Here is a 27,500-nt window from a genome sequence, read left to right as displayed (position 1 = left end):
ACCAGTGTAAACGAAGCATTCCCTTAGTGCAACCGGTTGAAATTCGTAGGAGGCTCTTTAATAGGAGCACGACATGGATCGCGTGCGACGTATGCTCCCGATGGTATCCACTTTCATAGCTAAAACTACTGCCGCTTCCGATTATGAAACAATGGTTTGGTTGTGTATGCTATGCACTAGATGGGTACAATTTAATCAACAATTAGACGAAACGGAAGAGGACTGATTAATTAATTTTATGATTATCCCCTCCCTTTGAAAGTGTTGTCTTTTAACGCATATTCTTATGGGGTGTCACCAAAGGTTTTGATTTGAATTTCCTCAAGTACTGACTTACATACACTAACATATCTTGAGGGAGACCTGGGCCAAGCATAGTTATAAAATTCAAAGGTAATAATTTTGTTAGTTAAAAAATCTTTCCAATAGATCTTCCAGGTTGGACTTGGGTGGGCAATATAACTTAATGCTGTAATATTTTTATCCATACATGAGCGATGTAGTTTAGGAAGGAACCACTAGTTAAATAATAAAATATCTCCGAGTTATGTAGAATTTATTTTCAACTCGCCGCCATTTCTCTTGGTGGTTTCATAGACCGGGTGTACGTCAGCTGTTTTTGCTTGAGTATTGCTCATCATTTGTTGCATGTTGTTAAGTAATGTTGCTTTGGTTACTGTTTTTCTAAGAATCCCTGCTGAGGAGGACCGCATGGATTCCAGAAAGTGACATATCATAGTGCTTAATGAAATGTTATATTTGGTTGCGCTTTATTGATGATTTTTCCTCACGACTGTATTTCGAGAAAAATTGCCAATGGCGAAGTCTAATGTTTATGGGGTGCCTTTGGAAATGAAGAAGCCCTTGAAATGGGTAGAAATACCTCTCTACAAATTTAACGAAGTCGCTATTCCCCACCACGTTGAATTGTTACATCGTCATCGAGAGAGTATCGAAAAGGTAAAGTTTCAATTACTTCATGGGAGCGTGAGATAATTCAGAGCAGCGATATCGTCGATTTTTTCTTCATTTTCAGTTTCAACTCAAAGGAGAATGGGAAAAGGCACATCGTGAGCAAGTGAATGCTACGAGGGTTGTTAAGCAATTGAAAGATCTACTTGTCGAGATTGACTCCCTTCGGATTCAAGTTGTGGATTCCGATTTAGAACAATTTGATAAACATACTGAAAAATCGCGACAGGTCGCGTTAAATGCAATTAAGACTTATCTAGGCAAGCAATTTGAGAATTTTATTACAGACTTAAGTCGCATTTGTATTTTTTGTGTTACACCTTCGCTTACAAAAAGGCTACTCTTTTTACAGTCATAACACCTGGTCAGGCCAATGCATGGTTGCGTTCCAGTCCGGATGAAGGCGAGAGCTCCAAGTCTGTTGAGGATGTTAAGTCAGAGCAAGTACAGCTAACCGATTTAAAACTTGAAGTAAAAAATGAGGAGGATGATCTTGCTAGAAAGGAGGCATGCCTTCATTCCTGGCAGCAGTTATGCTCAGATGCTGATGAACTCCGGCAATTGTTTGCGGATTTCACCAATATTGTCAAGGTTTATAATTTAATGAACTATCTGGTTTTCAAATTTAGTTCTCTGCAATATTTTAAGTTTTTGATCAATGAACAATTGTTGAACTTAATCTCTTCTTAAATGAAGAGATTAAGTTACTAATGTACGACCAACATTGTTGGTTCATTTATAGGAACAACAAGAAAGTATTACCAAAATTGAGGATCATATTGAAGCTTCGTCAGAGAATGTTACTGTTGGGCAGACTGATGTAGCAAATGCTGTTAAAATGAAATCTGCCGTGTATCCATTGGCTGGTGCAGTGCTTGGTGGGTGTATCGGTGGTCCCATTGGTCTCTTAGCTGGCGTGAAAATCGGTGGTCTAGCGGCTGTTGGATGTGCTCTTGTTGGTAAGTTATGTAAAATTTCCCAATTTGGGTAGATTCAAGTACTCATTGATTTGCTACCCAAAAAAAATTGTATTCAGTTCGAAAAGCTTTTAACGTTTATATAATGTATTCCGAATTGTAATTGCGCATTTAAATGAGAAATCAACGAGGTCATGCATTAAAAAGTATCAGATTACGTTGCCAAGTAAATAAATAAATTCTGCGTTGTTAGTTATGATTCATAATTTATGTCATGCTCTTGAGAAAAGGGCTTTCTTCTTCAATAGTGTACCGTGCTGTAAGGAATGGATGAGTTTGGCTCTCTGTGGTGCCTAAGTAGGGTTGACTAAGTTAAGGATCATGCAATAAACTTAAATTTATGTTGAATGTGCCATTAAGTAATGAACAAAAAATCATGTAGCCAGATCCTGGAATGATGCTTCACCATTTGATTTACCATTTTCCTCTCAAAATATTACTTTTTTTGTATTGAGTTTAGTCATTTCCTCGTGAGTTGGTGGTATAAAACTTAAATTCTTTGCCAATCATGATTCTTACTGGAAGAATCAAATGTATTTCAACTGCAATGCCAAGTATCTACAAAATTGTTATGAGGATGGGTGGGCCATTGGAATGTCATCTTAATAAGGCCTAAAACACTGTGGTGTTATTAATGGATGACACTCTAGGACTTATGAGGTTGCATCACTTCTTTTGTTTTTTTGAATAAGTACTCATTTTTCCTGTATATGAAATCTGATTGAAAATCATCAAGGTAGTATTAATGATTAACTACGAATTGTACTTAACATGGTGTAATCCTACATTGAATGATCTAGTATTTAAGATTTTCAGTTTACATTCTATTTCTTCTAAAATAAGAAAATCTTCGACTTTGCACAATTATAATTTTTCCTTCTCGAGGAAAAAGCAAAAAAAAAAGCCTCATCAATTTAAAATCATATTGGGGTCATAACTTCTGGATTCTTTTCAGTATTAAAAAAATAAGTCATTAAGAGCATAGATGTTCATAATGTACTGTTATTACTCAAGGGGATGGTGATGGAACTGTGAATTCCATTTTAATCCTCTGCTTGATCTTTCAGTTGTCCTTGATTGATGTTGAACTGATAACAGCTTCCAGTCGGAGGTTTGGCATCTCCTTTTTCTGGGCCATTTTTACAAGAATTGTTTCATTCAGTTTTCCCTTATTCTATGTGTAGGCTTTAACTTCTATTTGGTATAGTAGTTAGGTCCTATCTCTTGGTGCTACATATTAAGTTAAAATTTTCAGAGCCAAAATTTAATTTGGATGTTGTTGCTCTGGGTTATTCTTATTCTGGTGTATCATATATGCTTCTGCTGAGTAAAATTAACCATCTTCATTTGAATCTTTAATTTAATCTCCTCTGTTTGTCAGTGTGTATTCTAGGCCATTTACCACAGACTGTTGATTACATTTTTTCAGTCCCCCATTTTTCTTCTTACTTGGCTTAATTGGTGTTTCAATCGCATGTCTGACTAAGGTAGTTAGGGACGTAGGTATGGGACTAATGTATGTGTGTTTATTTCACACGCAACTGAGACATCAAGTAGGATCATCAACAAAAGGATGGGAGAAGATGGCAAAAGATTACTTCGGGAAATATTATTTTGAGTTTCAGAAGGGGATGGATATGTATATTGCCATAGAAGAAATGAGAAAACTAATAGAGAAGCAAATGGAATCAGGATGCATTTGTTTTTTTGGTGAATTTCAATAAGACACCTGAGAGATTAATTTGAATAGAATTTATAAATGCATTTAAGAATACTTGAAGTAGATTGGAGAAATACATATTTTATCCAAAATGTCTCATACCTGTGTGTATCTGTAATGTCTCCACCTGCAGAGGCACACGTGGCAGATTGAAAGTCAGGATGATATTTTCAGAGAGGGAAGTAAGACATAGCTGTCAACTATCAATGGTGTCTTTTAGCGTATACATGGAGGAAATGCTGAAGGGGGCATGGAAAGAGGTTGAGTTAGGGATGAAATTAGGTGAAAAATCATAAAAAGCTTTTAGATTAATGGATGGTCAAGCATTTGATAGCCAGTCAGCCAAAATGTTGCAATCATTGCTGAGCACATTAGAAAAACAATGTCATGTCTAGGGGATGAGGATATCTTAAGAATATAAAGGTAATGGGGTTCTGAAGAAATATGGCTAATGTAAACATTAAGTTGAGGGGCATAAACTAGAGTGGGTGGAAGGGCTCCTTGTCTATTTATGAAGTGTTTTAGATGAATATAGGTGGAGTAGAAAGTGCATAACAAGAAGAATTGCATTAGATAAAGAAGATTTTTCAAAGAAGGGAGATAAGGCTGAGTAAGATGTGAAGAAAATATAAGCTAGAATTTGAAAATAGGTGAAAATCTATTTATAAAGTGTTTTAGATGAATATAGGGGGAGTAGAAAGTACATAAAAAGAAGAATTGCCGTAGATAAAGAAGATTTTACAAATAAGGGAGATAAGGCTGAGTAAGATGTGAAGAAAAGATAAGCTGGAATTTGAAAATGGAAAATAGTATTGGATGGCTTGGAAACTCAGTTGTTTGAGGGAAGAGGAGAATCATTAATTTGAGTCTTTTGAAATGAGGGTGTGATGAAGGATAGAAAAAGTGGAATGGACAAAGAGAAAAACAAAGATCCTAGTCATGCTAGGGGAAGACAGATGATTGAAGTACATTCAAAGAAGGCAGGAAAAAGTATGTAGTTCATATTGATTGGTATTTAAATGTTGACCTCTGTGGTAGAGGGAGAATGTTGGGTAAAATAGGCGGAAATATGAAGAGAATTAGCATGTTAGATGGAATGAAGGGGTGCTTGTAGGATGTGGAATTGAAGAGTAATTTATAGCAATCCAAATTTTAAGAGTATTTATTCAGTGTCCTGTTAGGTGGGGTTTAGAAATGCAGTAGTACTTGGGTAGTGGATGCATAAGAAAAATTTCTTCATCAATATTCTCCATAATAACAAGTAAGCATGTAGAGAAAATAAAAAAATATTTCAGTCTGTGTGGTAGTACGTGGTAAAAGAAAAACATTATATTAACGCTTCGAATGGCAATGTTTACCCCACAATATTTTATGCTGATCTGAAAAAAATTTTTTTAGGCTGCCATACAGCATTTTCATTTCAATCCTTATATTCAGCTTCAGCAGAATACCATCTGGAAAACAGTTTATATAACAGCCTGAGAATAGTACTGGAAGGCAATTTTCACATTTTAAAAAATTGCCACCTTTTAGTTTCTCTCGCATAATTTATTCAAGGTGTTCTTCCTTATAAAGGTAGGTTTTGGACAGTCCCTAAAAACCATTTACTTCTTCACCGTATCCCAAGAACTTCCACTTGTTTACCCTATGTTATATCTTTCCATATATATGTATATATATCTTTCTTAATTTATTTGTAACTTCTCAACAAATTCCTCTTTTCCTGCATTCTATTTACAACTTCAAAACTTGTCTTCCTTTCTGTCCAACTAATTTTCTTCGTTCTTTGCCATACCCACATCTCAAAAGCCTCCCATCTACGTTCATCCTCTAGCTTCAAATATCAGGTTTCGAATCTATAAAATGCTATACTCCATGCTTAAGTGTATACTAATCTTTTCTTCACCTCATTACAAGTAATGACTGTCATCAGTCCTCTTATTCTTCTTCTTGTAAACCTTTATTTTGCTAATGTAATTCTTCTCATTTTGAGATTCTCATTAGTGTATTCTTTTGTGGTTTTATCTTCATCCCTTGGGTATCTGAGTAACTATTGCTTGGCTTGGTATTCTCATATTCTTTCCTTTAACTATCATTTCATTAGCTGCTCTTTTAATCTCTTTCCTAAGATCTACCCACCTTTCCTCAGCCATTTACATTCCTCTGTCCTTGTTAATGTTCTTATCATTTTTCTTAGATCTCCTTCCCTGTTACTCTTGTTAAACCTTCAAGGTTCCACTTTGGCTCTCTCTTGCCCCTCCTAACCTTATTGATTTTTAAAATGCATTTCTTGGTAGCTAAATTACGATCTAAATCTGCATAGTAATTCTGTGGGAGGGAGGCACCCAGGAAGGTGTGTGAATTGATGATGCTGTTTCTTAATCTATGTCTAACATTATATAATTTAAGCTAGTGCACCTATTTCTCCTGGAATTCCTTTTGTGTATGTGTTGATATTTGAATCAGGTGTTATTATAAAACCCTTTCTCCTGCAGTACTTAAATGCTTTCTCTCCATGATTATTTCTGGTTTTTAGTCTGTACCCTCCTCTCTCCAATCCCTCCAATATATTTTAATTCCCCATAACGATTAGGTGTTTTCCTTCTGGCACATTTCCATAATTTCATCTAATTGTCCGTACAAGCTTTTCTACTTTTTCCTCCTGGTGACCATGTACCCGTCAGCATGTAAACCTGGATTACAGCTGCAATAGTTGGGTTTACTGTTATCACTTCCAATAGAAATTTAGCACTCACCTGCTCTATGTTCATTATCTTCCTCCCCAGTTTCTTTTTCAGTACCATGGCCCCTCCACATTTAATCTCCTCTCGTTATCATAAAGTACTCTGTAACTATTCCTGCAGCAATCCCCAATCATCTCACCTCACACAGTCCTATCTAAACCTACCTCCCTCCTTTCTCCATTTCCCTCTTGATGTTTTCCAGCTTTCCAGTTATCATCATCCTAACATTCCAGGTATATATCCTGACAGTTTGTGTCCATTTCTATCTTCTTTTCTAATACTTTCAGCTCAGTTGTGCAAGGATTTCGTGTGATTATCACCACATAGGCCATGTCTCCCTCGCTGTTGGGTATAACACCCAGACCAACGGGCAATCTTATAGTTGCTAGAATACATTTTATCTTTGTGTCTATCTGTATTTATCATGGAGACATAATTGAGGTGGTTTACCAGTGCCTTCCTCAATAGTGTACTTATTGTCACATCATCACTTAAATGGCCACCCGTTAGGGCCTTTGCAGCTACTTCACTGAGGAAAGGATGTTGCACAGATTACCTTTTGTTTGGCTCTTACCCTTTGACCTAACTGGCATTAGTGACCCTACCAGGGGCAATCACATTGCACCTGCTGGTACTGCTCCAGGGTTCAACTGAATATACAAGCCCTTTCTCCTTGTCAAGGTTGTAGTGTGTAAGAGGGGTCTAGCATCATAAGTATCAAGAAAATACATGTGACATCAGCTTCAAATATGGTACAGTGTGGCCCCTTCCAAGGGATGAACCTGGCCCAAAGATTACTGATCACTCTGAAATGTGGCAGTTAGTTCTCCATAACTCTCAAGTACAAAAATATCCTCTTCTGGAGATAAATGACCAACAATTTACTTGATAATAATGTTTCAATGTTGCCAAAAGTGTCTACCCTCTGTCACAGTGCAAAAATGCAAGTAATAACAAAAGATAGCTCAAATTTAACATTCTTCAGAATGAGTCCTTAGGTTGCTGGTTCAGTTTCAAATCAAAACTAATTTTTTTAGCTTTTTTATGTGTTAATATCCAGTGATTTTATGGTGACATTTTATTTTTTTTGTTGTAGCATACTTGTAATTTAGCTTTTGGCCTCGTATCATTATTTTTAGATTTTTGTTGGATGCATTTTCAAATCATTTCTTTAGTTTCTACATATTATTGAATTTTATTTTTATCCTAGCATTTCTTAGACGGGACTTGATTATTAGCAGAAATAAATGTTAATAGAGTGAGAAAGATAAGCTAAGGTGACAGTGAACCCACAACTTTTGAAATGCCAAGGACTTTACAACAGTATCAAAGACTGAATTCTCTTCAACAGTATAAAATGACTATTCAGCCAACTGCACACTTTTATGATGTATTTTAATGTGATTATCTCATGAACTACTACTTGGCGATATACTCACAAGAGAGGGTATTTTTTGTGATCAGGGAATTTAGAAGAAGAGAGAAATTACTGCCAAATTTTAAGGGAATCAGTTGTCTGTGCACCTTGTCTTCATGCCAATCAGAAATATCAGGAAAAAGAAAGAAAAATATGGGGTTTTTACTGAATATCTTCAACATTTGAAAAATTGGATGAGCCTGACATTTTTATCAAAAGCCAGGGATTTGATACGGAAATCAGGAATGTGGTATGAAAATCAGGAGATCTCAATGACAATGACTTGCCTTTTAGTTAAGAGATCAATATTTGTTTATTTGCTGTGCACCATGCATTTGCAGTTCCTGACAAAACTAAAACTGTAGTTCAAATAATTTCAGTTGTACCTGTAGCTAACAAAGTGATGGGGGGATACCCTATAAAATAATACTATATCATTTTCATAACATTTGTGTGAAAAGTTGATAGTAAAGATGGCAAATTTTTCCAGAAGCTCTGTAAAAAAATCTGGTATAAGAGTACATGATATGAGTGTCCACTTAATTTTCATAATTTTTCCATAGTTTCATGACTGGCTCCAGTGGGCTTGCAATTGGTTGGGATCAAAGTGATATTAGACATTTTGTTGAACAAGTGAATAATGTATTTGTTGATTAACAGTATTCCCCGAATTACTGGAGTGAAGTTCGGGGCATCTCTGCAAGAACAGAAGGTGAAGTTGATAGCATGATGACTTCAGGTGAATCTAGAACATATCCTGGATACTTATTAAATTTCAACTGCAGTAATGATGGCCAAAAACAGGCTATTTGATCTCAGACTCCTGAAATGCAACTCCTGCATTAAGTTCACAAAATTTGCCATCATGTAGGAAACTCCAAACTGATGTTTTTGACCTGCTGCCCAAGTTCAAAGAAACAATGAGACGGGAAAGTGAAAGGTTACCTATTCAAGGCATAGTTTTCCTTGCCAGCCTATTCTGGGCATCTCCTATAAAGCAATGCAAAAGTGTTCTGTGAAAAGAAAGAGGAAATGTCCAGGCCTCTTCCATTACATGATAATAATTTCAAATTATCATTGCTTCCAAAATGTTGTTGTTATTGGCCACATCCTATGGCCATAGAAATTTAACTCTATGTCTAGGTTTTTGATGGAATGGGGTAGTCCAGTGAGTAGTGTATTGGACTACTGACTGGAGGGCTTTGGTTCAATTTCCGGGGATACATCTGAGCACCCTCAACTTCACTTAAGCTCTGTGCTTTTTGATGTACCAGACCCTACGGGGAAACTATGGGTGTCACAGGGAAAGGAACTTGCCCTGATGCGTGAATTTCACAATGCTGAGCTTAGTACTACTCGACCCTCACCTTTCAAACTGACCTTAGGGTTGATATCTGTGATTTGGGGTAGATTTTGAAGTCATTGGACATGTACTATATCTTGATGTCCAGATGATTGGTGGAAGTATGAAAATTCTGTGTAAAGTCAGGGTGATGGTATCACTTTTGCATATCTAAATTATTTTTAGTTAGTAGCTATTCTTGAAGGAGCATATCAAGGTTTTGCCAGATCTGTCTATTACTGATGTATTTAGCATTTGTTTGAATTGAGCAAGTCAAGTGATTTTCAACAAAATGGATGGAAGAAAGTTTTGTGTGTTCACCAAACATAATTTTATGAAATGTACCTTAGGATTCTAAAGAGAAACCTGATAAACATATTGAATCTGTATCTTTCATTACCAATATTTCAAAGTGGTTACAAAATTTTTTGAGTGGTTTTATGAGCACAAGTGATGCTGAATGCTTTGGATGCCCTGTTGAGGTTACTGGTCCAGAAATTATTGATAAATCATGATTTGGTGCTGTATGATAGACAAGTGAAATTACATTAACTTACTAATGTAGCTTCTGTGCCAAGGAAGGCCTAGACCATTCTTCCAGCCGTAATGGTCAGGATGACTATTTATCGTGTTTTCTTAGGAATACTCTTCATTAAATAATTGGGAAAAGGCCGAACTATTATAGGTACCCACTATGTATCATGGTGAGACCATTTGAAAACCGAGCTGCCAGAAATATCTCCATGATGGGTCCACAAAAAATTCCCTTTCCATCATGCCAACCCATCAGCTCATTCTCGGCAGTTGTGACTGCAAAATTTGTGGATTTAATATTTCAACCGGTACCTCAACTCTCCTTAATCATCAGATTTGGCCCAGTCAGTCAGTCATGGCCAGCTTCCTGTTGTCTAAAATAACGAAATTGCTAGTGGGAAGGAAATTTTGTATGGAACTAAATGCCTTTTTTGCAGCGTTGGAAGAATCAAAAAACTGAAAGATCAATAAACTCAAGGAAACTAGCTACGTTACATGAAATGAATAAGCCTAAAAGTTGAAGGCTATGTTGAATCATAAAAATTGTTTTTCCCAAAAAAATTAGTAGATTTCAGTTTAGCGCTGAATTTTCCAAGCACCCACAAAAGAGTATAATACTTTGTATAAAAGTATGTGACAAAAAGAGAATATTTTGAGGAATATCTACATTTTCTTCTTGTCACATGATGAAGAAGTTCTTCCAATGGATTGTATATGAGCATATACTTTTGTATAGTGAGTGTGCTTTGAAGTTATTAGTTAGTTGTCAGAATGAAATCTTGTACTGAAGCAATTCTGCTCATTTATTTCCCTCCTATTTCCATAACTGTTGAAAATCTTATTGCATAAGTGTCAAAATTTGTCCACTTGTTATAGTAGGTTGTTTTCTAGTTTTATTTAAAATTTCCTTGCCCACTGTCTAATTTCTTCATTTTACATTTGATTATTTTGTGGTTTTCCTTTTTATCCCCATTTTCATGTAGGCTTTGTCCTCATCAGGTCTTCTTTCAACTCTGTGAGTATTGCAATGCCATCAACAATCCACATGTTGTTTGACTATTCTCTGTGAATCCATACACCATATTTTATAATTTCTCTCTCCTCATTAATTGTCTTCGTAATACTTTTATAAGTATTATAATATATAATATTTTTTTATTTATTTTAAAGTTCAAAGGTAGTAATGAGCATCCCTACCTTACTCCTTTATTTTAGATTCTTCTCTACTTTCACTGCATTTGATCCATACCCTTTGATCTCTATATAGGGTGTGTATCTATCTTCTGTGTTAGTAGTTCATTCCAATTTCCTTCAGGATATGAAGAAGTTCCAGTCTACATTGTCAAAGCTTTCTCCAGATCCACAATGGCAATGAAGGTCAGTTGGTCTTTGTAATCTCTCCTCTGCGATAAGCTTGAGAGAAAGAAAAGCTTGTCTCATTTCTCTGCTTCTTCTAAATCCAAATTAATATTCACTTAAATGCTCTTTCACTTTTCTCTCCATTCTTCAGTGAATTATTCTTATTGTACTCTTCAATGCATGGTTCATCAGGCTAACTATTTGTAAGTTTTCTCATTTGAATGGCCTCTTTTTTGGCATGGGGACTGTTGTATTCATCTGGAAGTCCATCAGTATTTCTTCTTATGAATGGATATCACCAATTAGTTTATAGAGCTGCGTCAAAGTCTTTTTTGCTGACAGTTTTATCAATTCCCATGAATAAAATCATTTTCTTGGTGCCTTTTTAGCCATTAAATGCTCGTCAGTGCCTTATTCAGCCCTGAGTTTGAAGCTTACTTTGGCATCATCATTCTTGCCATCATTGCTTTTGATTCATTTACATAACTCTGTATTTGATTTTAAAAATTGTGAATAATGTCTTTGGAAGTACCTATTCTAAGCTTATCATGTCAAAATCTGGAATATTTGTCTTAAATCTGAAATTTAGTCTAGAATTCTCCAGATAGAATGTGATTAATAGTAGCCCATTTGTATATTGTATCCCCTACTTAATTTGGACCTTATAATTCTTGTCATTTCCGTCAATCTGCTCACATCACTATTCTTTTAGTTCACTCAAATAAGTATATGCATCTTCAGGATGTTTTTCTTCTTTCATATTTACTCATATTTGCTGAGTAATTGCTTGTAACCTTATCATCATTAAGCATTGGTTTTCGAACAGGTTGCATTATGCTTTCCACCTTCTTTTTGGTTTTCCATCATTTCTCCTAAATATTGACAATCTCATTCAGCATGCATGCCATGCACCATCAATTTTATTCTGCAATTGCTGCCAATGTATCAACCAATGAGGTTTTGTGAAATTTTCATCTACATTTGATTTTTTTCTTTGAGCTACAAGAAATTATATAGTACAAATTTTACATCCTCTCTCACATTTGCCAATCTTCTCTGACTATTTCTGATGGCAAAATTCAAATAAGATATGTAGCGTAAAATGGCAGCCAAATTTAATGTAAGTAATGTAAGCATCCATAATAGCCTTAAGTGACATTTTACACTATCTTTAGTATGATAAGGAACCCTTTATAAAAGAAACTAGACATAGCTCTAGATAGGTATCTTAATTTTACTGAGTAAACTACCAGAATCCATTGCCTACTAACATTTCCACTCATTTTCAAGAGAGCATGTCAATCTTGATTCTTAACCAACACCAAAATAAACTTCTGACTAAATAAGAATATGCACAATCTTGGGTGGCTCAAGCATGCACGTTAGAGGGGAATTGTGGTTCCTCCTGAACCACATTCCAGTAGCCTTGGCCAGAAATTAGCTACATCTATTAGCAAATTGTATGATCACAGCTCAAAGCCCCAGCTTCTCTCACAGCTAACACCTTCCATTATGTTACATTTTCCAATGAAGAGCTAAAGAGCTTTTATATTAATAACAGCCAAGTGCACATTTTTATTCTCAATTGCATTTTTCTTTGCTCTCTGATTTATATGCCAAATATCCTATGCCCAAATATAATTTGCAATGATTGTTCAAAGATGGCTACACAATTATCACAGAACTACACGAAATAACACTGAAGCATATGCCTGTTGAACAAGATATCAGATAATTTATCTGAAGGTCATTATAATGAATGGCATGAGCTTGTTTGGTTTCAAACAAGCTGGGAAAATGTTCTTTACAATGAATTTTGAAGTGATTTAGTGAAAATAATAATGAATTAAATCATGCTGAATAATATTTGTTTCCAGAACTGGTTGTTTACTTGCAAACTTTGTGGAATGCTGAATTCTTACATCAGGGACAATTAGTAATTGTGTTCGTGTATATGTAATATCGAGCAGAGGAGAGAGTAACCCATGGTTAAAAATGTTTCATAAAAGACTAGAATAATTGTTTGGGGGATCAGTTCAAAAGAATTCACTGTGATAAGTGATAAACTATGAATAATAAAATATAGTCACAGCACAGGCACTTCAGAGCACACTCTTAAGACCAATGGTTTGCTGGTTAGTTCAGAAAAAATAATGAATTTTATTTCAAAGGTTGTTTCCTCACATCTAACTGAGATGAAGGAGGAGATATAGGAACATTATACTGACACTGCATGCTTATGCTGCACTTGAAGAAGCTTTCCAGTGGCTGTATTGTTATTTTGATGATTTTTCATCTGTAAATCTTGTACTGAATAAACTATTTAGCAATGAATATGAAGTAGAAATATATGCTATGCGTGATATTCAATTTATCAAGTAAGCAATGTAAAAAAGGTTGCTTACTCTTAATGAAGACCTTTGGTTAAACAAGGAATGACAAATACAGTTGATCGAAACTCATTCTCAGCAGTTTTTGCATGAATGGTCGTGAAAATGGATTTCATTCATGGGAATCAAAGTGATTGACACCTTGATGGCTCTCTTTCATGCCTTCCTCAAAATGTCAAAAATAGTCCCTGGGAATTGTGTGTTAGAAAGCTATTACTCCTGATATACCATGGAAAAGTAGAAATTGTTGGCTAAAATTGGTATTTTTACCCCACAGTTATGGAGAATATTGGCTTAGTTTAAAAGTGGCTATTTCTTAAAAATCCCCAGCTGCCAAATGGTTGGTTATCATAGTGAGCCATCCTGGATTGATTACGCGTACCTGACGCTTGATACTACAAAAACTTAAGACCCAATAGTTTCTTATATCATTGGCCCTGTTAGATCTCTGTATATTCCATGGAACTTCAGATAATTATTCATTAAATATAAAGTGCATATTAATAATTGTCATGAATTCCATATGCATATGTTGTTTTGTTTTAATGTATAATATTTGTGATATGGTTGCTAAAAGGTTAAATTGTAGTCCAATTGGTAGAGTTTTAGGCTACTGACCAAAAGGCCCGGGTTTCGTTTCCAGGGCTGTCTTAGTTTCACCCAAGCTATGTGATTTTTGGGGAACCAAATCTTCCTGGGAAACAATAGGTGTCACCAAGAATGTAACTGGCCCCCCTACCCTGATGTGTAAGTTTTACATGCCATTCTGCTAAGTACTAGGTGAGCTCTACCCTCACTTATCAAATCAATCATTGGGTTGATAACTGTGGTAAGATAGTTAAATAATGATCTTCAGTTGGACCTCTACTATCTGAAAAAAATGTTGTGTATGTGTTGGAGTTCAAAGGAAATTTTTATGGATAAAGTGTATTCACACTTCCCAATTAGTCTAGTAAAGTTCAATGGTCTGGTAATTTTTTGTAGGTTTTTAACCCTACATACTGCTGCACTTTGCATTCACCTATGATAGCTATTATTCTGGACTTATTAAGTTCTGCTATCTTTGGACAAGTGTAAATGTCACACTTTTCATGCATAGGTTATGTGTTGATATTTTTGTTTTGATAATAATTAGTTCCACAAGCGATGCCTGAGACATGTATTTTTTTTGCTTTTTGGATGTCTCTGGTGGTCCTTGTCCCTCTATGCATTTGGCTTTTCAATTGGTTTCCCAGGGAAGAACCACCTGAGTTGCTGCAATAGCCATGCCTAATGCAGGACTTGAAGCCACAATATTTGGGTTAGCAGACAAGCATGTTACCCACCTGACTAACCCAGCCTGATCTTTATGGAACTACTTAATTTATCTCTCTAATCAGCTAAAATACATTCCTCTACTTGATCAAATAAATTTCTATTGGTAATTTTCTAATTTTTTGTTCCAATTTTTCCAGATACAACCAACACTAGAATTGTTTTTTAACCCTTGATACTCTATTTAATCAGATGCTGGAATATTTTTGAATTTCTCTAGACATTTAGACTGTGGTCATGCTAGCATTTCATCTTAGTGGTTATTAATTAGTAGTTGTTATTATTTTGATTTATGATTATATACAAATCTGCCTATCAGAATAATTAACATACAGTAAATTGCAAGAGTAAATTAAATAGGTGTTGAATTTTAGAGAACTGTGAAATTGCAATGAATAAATGTACAATATCCATCCATGAGAAAATACCTTCATTTAATTGAATATATATATTTTTTGTTTTTGAAAATAAATGAAGTGGCATTGTTTTAACTTGTATGATTAGACCATTTCCAACTCCAGCTACTTTTGCCATAAATGTGTTCCCTTTCTATAATATCATGCATTTAAATGTGGTCAAATTAGTCAAGTTCAGATGAATTTTAATGGAAAAAATGAGCTGTCGATTAATTGAAATTTGTTACTCCAGAATCATTTGATTTTTGATCCAAGTCACAAAAAAACCCTATTCACTTAGCCCTAGTATCAGTAAATTATTGTTTTCTAAACTTCAAATGTGATGTTATGCATATTACTTAAGCAAGCTTTGCACATTGAGCATTCATCTGTTCTTACCATTCAGAATTCTATGGCACTCATCAAAATTTTAAATAGCTGACACAACATATTTTTTGTCATGCATGGCATTGGTCTTAATTTTGAGCAGTTATAATAGCATGCTGCTAGAACTCAGTATTATGTTTTATGACCCACTTACAAGTGTGTAGGTGAGGGATCCTCAAATTTTTTTAATATTTCAGGAGGTCAGTGTGCTTTTCAAATCTCAATGAGTCACTCTTGGCTTGTTCTTGAGTTTCACTTGAGCTGAACCACTAAATTTATACTGTGCCAAATTCTATGCAGCCCATGAATCTGCAACCATATGGTAGTTCGGTTGATCAAAATCTGTAATAAGATGATGATATATTTAAATACTATCCTTTCAGATCTAAGTTGGATATCATTAGCAAAATGTTTGTATCCGATGGAAATCTTGTACTTTTAATTTAGGTTTTTGTGATCTATTTTTAGCTTAAGAGCTAAATTTTGCTCTGCTCTTCTACAATTGGACATTGGGCTTTTAATTGTCTGTACAACAGTGATATTTTTAAATTAAAAAATATTTTTCAGTTTGTGTTTATTCGTAAAAAATGGCACAACCATAATGTTTCTTTTCCATATGTATGGAACTTTATAGACATAATGTAAGTTTTTAGGTAATTTTGCTATTTTAGCGATTTATCTGATAACTTGTGGTTAGTAGGTGCTATCAATTTCATAGCTTTGACGTCTTCATGATAATAGAGAGGTCTTGTTTTAACAAGTGTTCAGTTAATTCAGAATGATCCAAATTTTCAATGACATGCTCCTTTAGTTAACAGGATTTGGCTTTCTTTGTATAGCCCACGTATGTTTTCCGCAGCAACAAAAAATTTCATAAAGTATATTAGAGAGGTAATGAATTATTAGCTTCTGAGAGATGAACTTGAATTTTGGAGACAGCAGGTAGGAATTCTGGACGAAGGGAGGCAGTGTGTATGCAGAATGGAAGGAGGGTGTATTGTAGTGTAAGATGTCACATTATGTTGTGCTAGGTGAGGCTTCGAAATTTTAGTGGTGCTTTGTCTGTGTCCATCCAAAATATACGTAATGGTAGATTCCCATTGCTAGTAATAATCCATTTTCCCTTCATGTCTTCCAGGGTTGTTTTATTTCTAGGAAATTGAAGATAGTATGGAACCTTTATGTACCCAATCAAATAGGATAACTGAGGCTTCTGATGTGGACAGTGGTGTGATTCAATAATTGGGAGAATTTGAAAAAAAGTATTAGATGACTTTAATCAGCATCCATCAGTTAAGCTTAAATATTTTGATGATGATTTAATAGTTTAACCACAAGAAAATGATGTACTTGTTGCCTTTTCAAACTAAAAGACGTTGACTAAATAATCAACATCCTTTGATTCAATTCATGGTAGAGATTGAGAAAGATAAGGCTTACGATTTCTGGCTGTTTTGATAGGATTGGAGATGGTACACCATACTACAAAACATATAGAAAAAAGATCTAGACCAAAGGTTATCTGTTTAGTATAAATTTTAAAAGATCATTGTTGTGTAAAAGCCTGGTGCCCAATTGCAGAAGTGTTGCTTCAAAGTAAAAAAATGTAAATCAGGAACCAAAATAAATGTGTTTACAGTATAATGAACTGTATATCTACTTGATAGACCAATTGAAAATATGAAAAAAATAGCGCTGTTGACTTCACTCCTTAAGTTCATTAATCTTTTGTAACCAAATATATGAATTCATGCTGCTTCCGGGAATTATTGTTGCACAGGTGAGTTAATGGACAACTGCTTCACCCCCAGTCCTGGAGGCATCTTCAGGTCAAAGTGATTAACGTTGTTTCAGTTTTAAAGGTTTTTATTTCCGTAAAGTAATAGCGATACAAGAGATGTGTATAAAATATATTAGAAACATAATAAAACAATACGGAAACCCCATTTTAGGTTTAACTCCTCTTTGGGGTGGATAAAAAACAATGTAGGAAAGGCTATGAATGAGTGTAGCAGTTGCGGAAAGATGTCGCGGTCCTCAGGGTTGAAATTGTTTGGATTCTCCAATATTTCAACTGCTTCTCTTATCAGTCTCGGGAAATAATGCCCTTCTCTTGCCAGCACTCTTACTTGATCGTGTGCCTGGGTTCTGACCATGCATGTTCGGCAATTGCCGAGAGTCGGAACTTTTTTTGTCTGTGGCCCTTCGGTGCTCTTTGGTCCTGCATCTGATGGACCGTCTGGTTTGGTCGACTTCCCACGGGTGCACTTAATCTCATATACACCTTTATGCATGAGATTGGGGATGCATTCCTTGGTCTTAGGTGTTATGTCACTGATTTTTCTTGCCGTGGAGAACCTAGTTGTTATATTATGCTTTCGTAGTAGATAACTTATCTTTTCGGCCGTTCCAGCGACTTACGGGATGGTAGCATATGTCGTTGGTTTGTCTTTTTTGGGCCTCTTCTTGCTCTGTTTCTAAAACAGTTCCGACTCTCGACAATTGCCGAACATGCAAGGTTGGAACCCGGGCACATGATCAAGTTCAATCAAGCAAGACTGCTGGCAAGAGAAGGGCATTATTTCCCAAGACTGATAAGAGAAGCAGTTGAAATAATGAAGAATCCAAACAATTTCAACCGTGAGGACGGCTATACCCTGGCTCCGGCATGGAAAAGGTTGATTCCCATTGGCCGCCAAGAAAGAGCCAATCAGAGAGCTCGTGGCCAGCCAGCATCTCCTATGGATAGCGGCCAAATTGCAATGCAAATCACTTTGACCTGAAGATGCCTCCAGGATTGGGGGCGAAACAGTTGTCCATCAACTCATCTATGCGACGATAATTCCCGGAAGCAGCATGAATTCATCAAATAGACACCGCGAAAGCCTAAGGGTTAACCAAATATATGTTTAATAATTTGACCATGAGTATAAAATTTGAGAGCTGCCAGAACCAATGCATGTCTCAATGTAACCCAAGTCTCTTTTCCATGAAAAATGTGCAAATGATAGCAACAACTAAAATCCCACCAACAATCCAATACCCAAAATACCTTTCCCATTCTCCACCCCTTTTTCATAGAAATTTTCATCCTCTGTGCTACACCAATGGTTGGCTTTCCAGTTAAAAATGTAGATCCAGGCCATGAGGCTAGCAGCCAATAGAAAAGAACGGCTTTTGGATTTTAATAGATATTCATTACTAGTAAATCTACATATATGTATGTGTACAGAGTGTTAAAGAAATGATGGTTAATGTGTGGAGTGGTAGAATTTGTAATGTCAATCACTTTTTTGTGTCATGGTTATGTGTCCAAAACTCCTTTGTTATGGCAGTGCAAAATTTGAATTAAAAACATTTTCTAGTAACCAAGAAAGGTTTTTCATAGACGTAACAACTAAAGGTTTAAATCTTTTTATGCCCTTAAATTAAATTCATATCTTTCTATAAAATGTTGCTGGTTATTACCTAGATGTTTTAAGATGGAACAAGAAATTCTTAAAAATTTCTTTGATTGAAAGTACTTTTCATCCATCTTTCCATCATGTCTTTATAAATTTATAGGGTGTAAATGAACTTAATGTGAATTTAAAAGAACTTCTTTGAAATTGGCATAAAATTAAATTTCCTCTCAATTTATAACAATTTTGTTGCTATTACATAAATAGTGTGTGAGAAAAAGACATTTCTGACTAATATAGATTTCCACCATATCTAGTTAAGAATAGCACACAGTAGTAAACATGTTCATGTAAACATTGAAGCATTTTTAGTGTTGCTAGAATGTTTTTTATTAAGGTTTTGTGTTGCCAATACTCTGTGACTAAGGAGTTGTGGGCATTTTACCAAGAGAGAAAGAGTGCTTAAATCTACAAATCGGTATGCCATCATTTTTTTAAAACCCTGTATACTATCTAGAACTTTTTCATTAAGATTCATGATATTTCTCTTAGCAGGATTCATGGTGTAATTGTCTATTCCTTATTTTTACAAAATGTATGATTATGAGCAATGAGGGCTTGTCAGTGTCATATAAGTTTGACAAACACTTCCAGGTAACCCCATGCAATGTTCACATAACTTTGCCATCTTTGGATACGTTGACCTATATAACTGAGGTTGAAGTGATACATATAGAAGACAATATCACCTGGAAACTTTTCGTTGGCGGAGATTCAATTTTAATTATTCTTCTTTCCATATTTTCCTCATTGCTAAACATGAAAATTGAAATAAAGAGGAGTCAGGTTTGAAGGGATATATTAGAATATTAATCTAAGCATTTAACGCTTTCACTAAATATTTTCTGATCATGTAAAATAACCCCTAATATAATTCATGAGCTCAAATCCAAATCTTGCCTAATCTGGGCCTGAAGCATTGTAATTCATTTGATATCTCTTTCCACACAATTCATTGGCTTTAAAGTTTACTGATTACTGAAGCCAATTTTTTTCTCATATATACTTTTTAAACCTTGGAGGATCACTTCCTTGGAGGACCTTGGAGCGTTGGAGGTCATGCTACTTCAAAATTACATTTGTATGCTCAGTACAGCAGCAATTAATGCTTGCCATCTGTATTGTTGATCCAGACGATGGGCTAACTGAGTTGCTTCTTGAATGAGCCAAAATCCATAATATCAGGCTAATTTTATCTGAATTTCTCTGTTAACTTACAGGTTTTACAGGTGGAACAATTCTAAAGAAGAAAGAGGAGAACTCATTACATTTGGCCAAATTAGAATCTCTATATTCCCCTGTAAGACACAGGACCTTATCAACTCGGAGAAGTCCAGATCCTGAGCCTAGAAAAAATGTGTGATCATTAGTAGGTTAAGCAGGGAGTATTGAGAAGTAATGGCTGTGAGTAAATTAGGTACTAAACATTTAGTATCTAAGTTTTTAATATATTTTGTTGATGCTGTTGTTCAGGACAGACTGCCCAATGTTTAGAATATTCACAAGTGTGCTTAGAATTAAGTGTGATGCTACCCTGGTAAAACCTATTACCCCTCTTGCATAATGATATTTTTACAGAGCTCTGTATTTTGTCTTTGGTGAATTTTGAAGAGGTTTTTGGTGTTTATAACAATGGTTTACATGGGGTTTTTATGAACATAAAGAAAGGCATTATTTGCTGCATTCAATGGCTGAGCGGACATTTTACCTGCTCCTTTTGTTAATAATATTTTGTACAAGATGCCCTTTGTTTAAAATTAATTTATTTCAGTAAATGAGTATTACTGGTATTCAAGTTAGAATCTCATATTTTTTATGAAGCAAGTCCTCAATTCAAATGTGATGAACTCTCAAAGTATATTGCATATTTTGGAAAAATGTGCCCTGAAACTGAAGTTTTTTTCCAATTAATTACATCCATAAAAATTTGCTACATTTTCTCTTAAGCTTTTTAGTTTAGACTCAAGGAAATATCACTAAATCTCTCTCAGACCATTCTCGTGAAATATATTTGGTAGGAAGTTACATGAAAAGCTGTAGAAATGTCTAACATTTTAGGAAGCCCTTTGATATTTAGTCATTTAATGTTTGCGAGCTAGTTGTCCATGACATTTACATAACCATCTGAAGATATTTGTATTTCTAAAAATCTTTATGTAGAACACAGAATTGTTTATTGGTAGAAGCAATCAATGTTGCATTAATTGATTCTTTCCAAAGGTTATCTCTTAATTTGTAGGTCTTATAAATAAAAGGGAGCAAATTATGTCAGAACCAAAGTTGGGTCCAATTGAGGCCTCTTATGCAGAACTTACTATGTTCATGCCATTAAATATGTTAAAATTGAGGTAAAGCATCAGGATGCCAATCAATGTCTGTTGAAATTATATAAACAGATATATGAGTAACTATGTAACCATTTGAGCTATAGCGCATAGGTTTGAAGGTGGCAAATGAATTCTTTCGTAATCCAGTGACTACTTTGGTGATGGGATTTCATTTTCTAGTATAAAAGTTATCTTGTATCCTCAAAAGGTTTCTATATTGTAAAAATCCACCATAATAGTCTGTGTTTGGTATTTTGGCTATGAAAGACTAAAACCAACTATTCTCCCAATAATTCCATGTAACCGTATGCTCAGATGTATTACTTGTTTGATTATTGAGGTTTGTGTTCATAAAAAATCTTCTAGACTCTTAAGAAGTATTTGATAAATGCCTCCTCTTCACCTCTTTGCAGTTTGCTTCTAATTTGATTATTATGTCACAGTAGTAAATGAATCCTTTAGTTGTCTCATCATATAATTACAACCTATTTAAGTGACAATAAAATATTAAGTTAAAGAAGTGGTAAATATTGCGACTAACATATAATTTCATTTATGTAGACTAAAACTACCAAAGGTATAAAAATATTAAATTGTGAAGTTAAATGCTTATCTGCTGGGAACTATGTACTTAAATGAAAAAAGAAACCTGGCAGAAACTAATACATATTTAATTTACCTTGGTACTATGTAATTGTTGCCTAGTACTTATACTGGTACCAATTTTGAAGTTCTCTTTGCAATTTTTACGTTTATGCTGGAAATAGTGTGTGCATTCATTTTCATTCTATATTAAGATTTCTCACAAAATAGCAATGCTTTCTGGGATTAATGAGACCATTCAGCAGTTATTGATATTGAATCAAGTAGGGCGCATTGAATTGAGGACTAACTGTGTTATTCAAAATGGTGCTTTTAATGCCAATTAAATTGAATTTGATCTAATAATTTCATATCAAATTGTATGGATACTTATTTACTATATATGTACATCATTTTGCATGATTATCTCCTTTTGAATTGCAGTTGATTGTGTGTTATTCCTAAGTGATAAATATTGTATTCATTGTTGCATTCATTCAACATTGCGTCAAAGAATTGCAAATCCAATTTTTTCTTTGACGTTTCTTCATTTTAAACAATATATTGCCAACGAATGCTGTTTTTTATTCACCGAGTACAAATGGATTTTTGCCAATTTTTTGGAATTTTCTCTTGATAATTTAATGATCGAGTCATTGGTCTCTGTCTTGATGGAAATGCCTGCTACAGAAGACATTGTTTTTATAATGAGATCTCATGCTATCGTCAGAATTTTCTTACAGTCACCACTTTAAACTCTCTCCTTGATTTGTATGCGATTTACAGGGTCAGTAAATAATCAGTTTGGAGTAAAACATATTCCACATATTGTGGTGATAGATATCTAATGAAATGTTACTTTAAAACCATTAAATAACAGCAATTTTAGTAACAATTCTCTGTTTATGGTTGTGGTTATGATGCAGACTTTGATAAAAGTCTTGTACATTGTTAATATTGTGCTAAACAGTGCATGAATGACTGTTTGTTAATGGAGTTTGTTATAAAAGCAATCTTCTTCTTGCATTCATTATCTTCAAAATGTTGTAACTCCAAGTTACAGTGGCTTTTTTGTGGTTATTCAAACAATACGTAAATGTTTTATATCACTAACATATTTTGAGTACTTCATTCTCAATGTAACTGTCCGTACATGGTGTTTGCTGTAAATGTTCAATGCAAAAATCGACAGTTGGTGCCTCTATGGTTGTTTTCATGTGAGGATAATTCAGTGCTTAATCTTTATTGTATGTGTTCATAAATGAAGGAAATAGATGCTCAGTATTTTGGTAAAATATGTGAAGGAAATATTTATTTATATTTTTACCTTGAAGTGAAGGTTGTGACTTTCACTCGGTTATTAAAAAATAAACCTGCCATGCCTTTTGTATCCTGTATTATTCTATTATTGCAGTGGAACCATGCCAGAAAGTTCTCCAAACAAATGTATTAAATTCCTTCCTTCCATGTTTGAATTTGATGAGTCTTCAAATATTCATACATGGAATATAATTACTCCGTGTGGAAGCTTTATGAGGTTATGCCACTATCTGGATCTGTAAAAGACTTTTATGCATAGTTCCACTGTTCTATTTGAAATATGTATTTGAATTTATGATGCTATGGACAGGTTTGGATTTGAAATAGTTTTTCTATGATGGTCTCATTATAAAATCCACATTAAATTTGTCCTTACTCAGTAAATATGAGTATTTATGCAACATATTGCAGTTCGACGATTTAAATACTATGTGATAAATTTTCCAATGAAAAGTTTTATTAACATTTAACACCATTTCTTGACACCCAGTGTACTACTGATATTATGTATATATGGTTATATATTTTTCCTGATCTGTGGACAATGCCTACATAATCCTATCTTATCTTTAATGAGGTTGAGCTACTTTAAATATCAAAATTATAATAACATAGCCTTGAAACTATTAATAGTTTACACTAAGATTGAAACATAAGGAGTTGAAGTGCTAGGAGCCAATAGTCCCATTGGCTCCTTGAACTTCAATTATTTATTTGTTGATTGAGAGTTGTCTTTTAAGTTAAATTCCATGAATGATGATGACATTGAAGAAAAGTGATCATGTTCTTTTTCTGTGGATTAATATTATTTGATTATTTTGTCTTGAATTTTGGATGTAAGCTGTTGAAATGGAGAAACTTTTCATATGAGTATGATTTGGAAGTCATCATAGATTGGAAATATTATTTGTAAGAATTACTGCCATGCAAAGTGGTTGTTATTTGTTGACATTGTGTGCTATTCAACTGATGATGTACTGGTGGACACATTTATTTTGTTTAATTTGTATTTTCCTATACTGCATTATATCTTGACTAACTGAAGAAGTTACTATGAGACAGGGTAACAGAGGGGAAGCTACTCATTGGCTTTAGACTTTTCACTCATTAGATTCAGCAATTGGTTTTTATAGTAAGCACTTTTGTTTCTGTGACTGCTTAGAAATTCATCTACCGTTATATAGGTTAATTTGTAATGTTATTATTTGTATAGTTACACAAAATGAATGTTGAAATCACTTGCCAATATAGTCATTGCACTGTCTTCTAAGAAGATAATGCTTACGTTTGCATATATAACTGAGCTGTTATTGTTGAATGCACATGCATATAACTGTTGCACTAATCCACAATCGAGGTATGTATGTAGTTCGTTATAGATAATGTTTGCACAGTTCCCACTTTTATCTATTGGTAATCCTAAAATGGACTTACTAACTTGATTGACTGTGAAGTTTGAGCTAGACCTGTTTTGATTCTCGACATTGTGAAAAGTAATGGACTTGCTTCAACTGCCATTTGAAAGCTGAGAAGAATTGAGTGGTGATGGATGAAACCTAATGCCATTGACCACAATCTGTGAGTATGGTGTCAGGATGGTTGTTAATTATTTATAATAGAATCAGTCAATAGTTGTGCGATTTTGTTACTAGTCTAAAGACAAATATCACAAAATAGTTGCATCTGATTAAATAATTGTAGTTAAGGTCTAGATCACACTAAAATCAACATTGCATTCAGTGCCATATATGGCCTTATGGCTATTATTATTAATATCATGAAACTGTTAAATTTAATAAGTGTGCAGGTTATAAAGTGATGTTAATCACTATGATATGACGGTGTCATAATTTCAACTCTAAACAAGGAAAATCAGCAACAAAAATTTTGCACAGGGAGACAGACTATGGCATTACCCACTAGGTTCACCATATTTGGTAATTTAGTGCTAAAGCAATGGGGAAGGTGATTGCCATGTGCACTCATATCTTCCTGCATTTTTCCATTTATTGGGATGAGGAAATATGCTTAAACTAGTTGACGAGGTTAATACGTAGTGGCTCCTTTTGAATTTTGATATTATGAAAGTAATCATTTTGTGATGACTGCAGTGGTTTTCCTAAAACCTAATTTTGGTTCATACTTGCTCAGTTTTGCATTATTTCTAATGAAAAGGCTTTGGCATGGGAGCTTAGTTAATCCTAGAAGCTGAAGTAAAATTATATAGGTGATATTATAAGTGGAGTGATATGGTCTTGCTCATGGCCGTCTTCCAGTTGTAGGCTACCACCTCTACCTCCAATTCCTTGTAGGTTTTCAGTGTTTTATTGTGACGTTTGCTGACCTGCATAACTGTTCTTATTTACTGGTTTAGTGGCTTCAGAGTATGCTGTCCATGAGAATTGGCCGAAGGCACTTCTCAATATTTCCTCATGTTTCAAGATAATAAATTTATTTGCTTAGACTCTCTACTGTCCATATCCCAATGCTCATCAGGTTCTATGTATACATATATAGCTTCCATTCTAATGAAAATAATACTCTATAGTTAGTGATGTGATCAATTTGCTCAGATTACAAAAAATATGAAATATTTTCTGTTGCTATAGGAGTTTGCTAATTCATCATTATAATAAAATAACTGGAATGATATTTTGAGCAATGCATGCACAATTTAAATGCTGAAAGTTTATGTATTGTTGAAAGAAGTTCACTTGTTTATTTTTACTTAGTTTTTGACAATGATAGATGGTCTCTGAAAGAACATGAGATGCTCAATGTGGGAGAAACCCATTGCTTCAGAGTATATTTAAAAATTTAGAGATGCTAAGGCAGTGTTATTTTTATTTTCTCACACAAGTTTCTGCTTTTGCATTTTTTTTGTGCTTAACCTACTTGAAAACATGAACTGTCATATCTGATTTTAATTTAGCTAGATTCTTCTTATATAATCAATAGGAGAAGAATACTAAATCATAAATTTTGTTAAAATATGCACTATTGCTATCTGCACTCAAATAGTGTGATTATAAATTATTTAGCAATTTTTTTTAATGGCTGGTAAATGTTTTAGTTGGGTGGCTGAAGATAGATTTCATCATTGAAAGTTCGGCGCCTATCATGTTATGCAAGGAATCTATTCAAGCGAAAGAAAAGTTGAAGGAATACGATGTGTATAAAAATTCCTCATTCAGGTAATTTACAGGATGTATTTACAAACTTCAGTAGAGCAATAAGTAAAAGTCAGGGAAAATCCATGACTAGGATTTTAGTATCCATTAGTATACTTAGGTTTTGTGCCTTCTGCTTGGTTGACAAGTTACACCCTGAATAGGTTGTGGGTTAGCATAATTTAAGTATAGTGATTCATTATAGTTAATGTTCACACTATGTCTGCATTTCAAAATTTGATGTATTTTCAGTTTGTTTGGCCCATTTTTGTTGCACCAGAGAAAAGTATGTCCACTTAGATGTGAGAAAATGTTTGGAAGTGATTTTTCATTCTTTTGTAATGTGAGATATTTTGCCAGCCAAGATATGAAAGGTTCAGAAATATATTTAAACTAATTGATGAGTCCATGTTCCATAGTGATAATGTCTGTTGGTCCATAACAGATATAGGAAGCCTTTGTGAATTAGGTTATATGAAAGAAAAAGTAATACAAGCTATGAAGGTAATAGTTCCCTATGTGAAAATGTAGTAAATGTATAGGCTCTTTGTGTAACAATGTGTTCGGAATATTTGTACTGATAATGCCTTACCTGACTTAGAGAAGGTTTTAAAGCTTACAATTTAAAATGCAAGGGTTGTAACATAAATGATCCATTGGCATTTCACAGGTATAGCATTGCATGTTGTGAGGTTTAGTGTATTATGACATATGGTGGTCATTGGCCTCTGCCATAACCTCTAATATGGTGAACTTTTTTTGTCACTAAAGCATGTGTATGAATCCATATGGATCAATAAACCAATGCCCTTGATACTTATTTTCAATAATTATATTTTTGAAGTCATTTTTATATTCTGAAGTTTTTATACACAACATTTCTGGACTTATAAGTTTTCTACTAAATTTCATATGACATGCAAATTGATTTCTAACTTTATTCATAATTAATTGTGTTTTCTGTTCTTTTGTCTGCAACTCAGATGTAGTTTATTTACTCATTGGCTTTCCTAGATGTTGGTGCTGGTCTGTAGATACATGTCTATGAAACCGTGCAAAGCTTCTCTGGCTGTACTGTATGAGTATTAC

At 34.4% G+C, this 27,500-nt stretch overlaps 1 protein-coding gene across 3 annotated transcripts; it reads left to right on the top strand.

The window, feature by feature from the left end:
* The first annotated feature begins 645 nt into the window (after nt 1–645).
* On the top strand, nt 646–27,241 carry Syx17 (syntaxin 17). Of its 3 annotated transcripts, none has more exons than XM_071589751.1 (5): nt 646–960; nt 1,037–1,232; nt 1,325–1,563; nt 1,715–1,931; nt 20,233–27,241. In XM_071589751.1, the coding sequence occupies exons 1-5, from the start codon at nt 817–819 to the stop codon at nt 20,373–20,375; spliced, it is 939 nt and encodes a 312-aa protein (XP_071445852.1). In that variant the 5' UTR covers nt 646–816; the 3' UTR covers nt 20,376–27,241. The 3 variants fall into 3 exon arrangements, with proteins under 3 accessions (XP_071445852.1, XP_071445853.1, XP_071445854.1); XM_071589752.1 differs by lacking the exon at nt 20,233–27,241 and adding an exon at nt 3,575–3,671; XM_071589753.1 differs by lacking the exon at nt 20,233–27,241 and adding an exon at nt 3,017–3,196.
* The last annotated feature ends 259 nt before the right edge of the window (nt 27,242–27,500 follow it).

Source organism: Hetaerina americana, unplaced genomic scaffold (assembly GCF_022747635.1).
Source record: "Hetaerina americana unplaced genomic scaffold, ioHetAmer1.1.p SCAF_4, whole genome shotgun sequence".
In the NCBI taxonomy this organism is placed as follows: domain Eukaryota; kingdom Metazoa; phylum Arthropoda; class Insecta; order Odonata; family Calopterygidae; genus Hetaerina; species Hetaerina americana.
The sequence above is the reverse complement of the archived record's forward strand: the minus strand, read 5'-3'. Positions and strand labels throughout refer to the sequence as shown.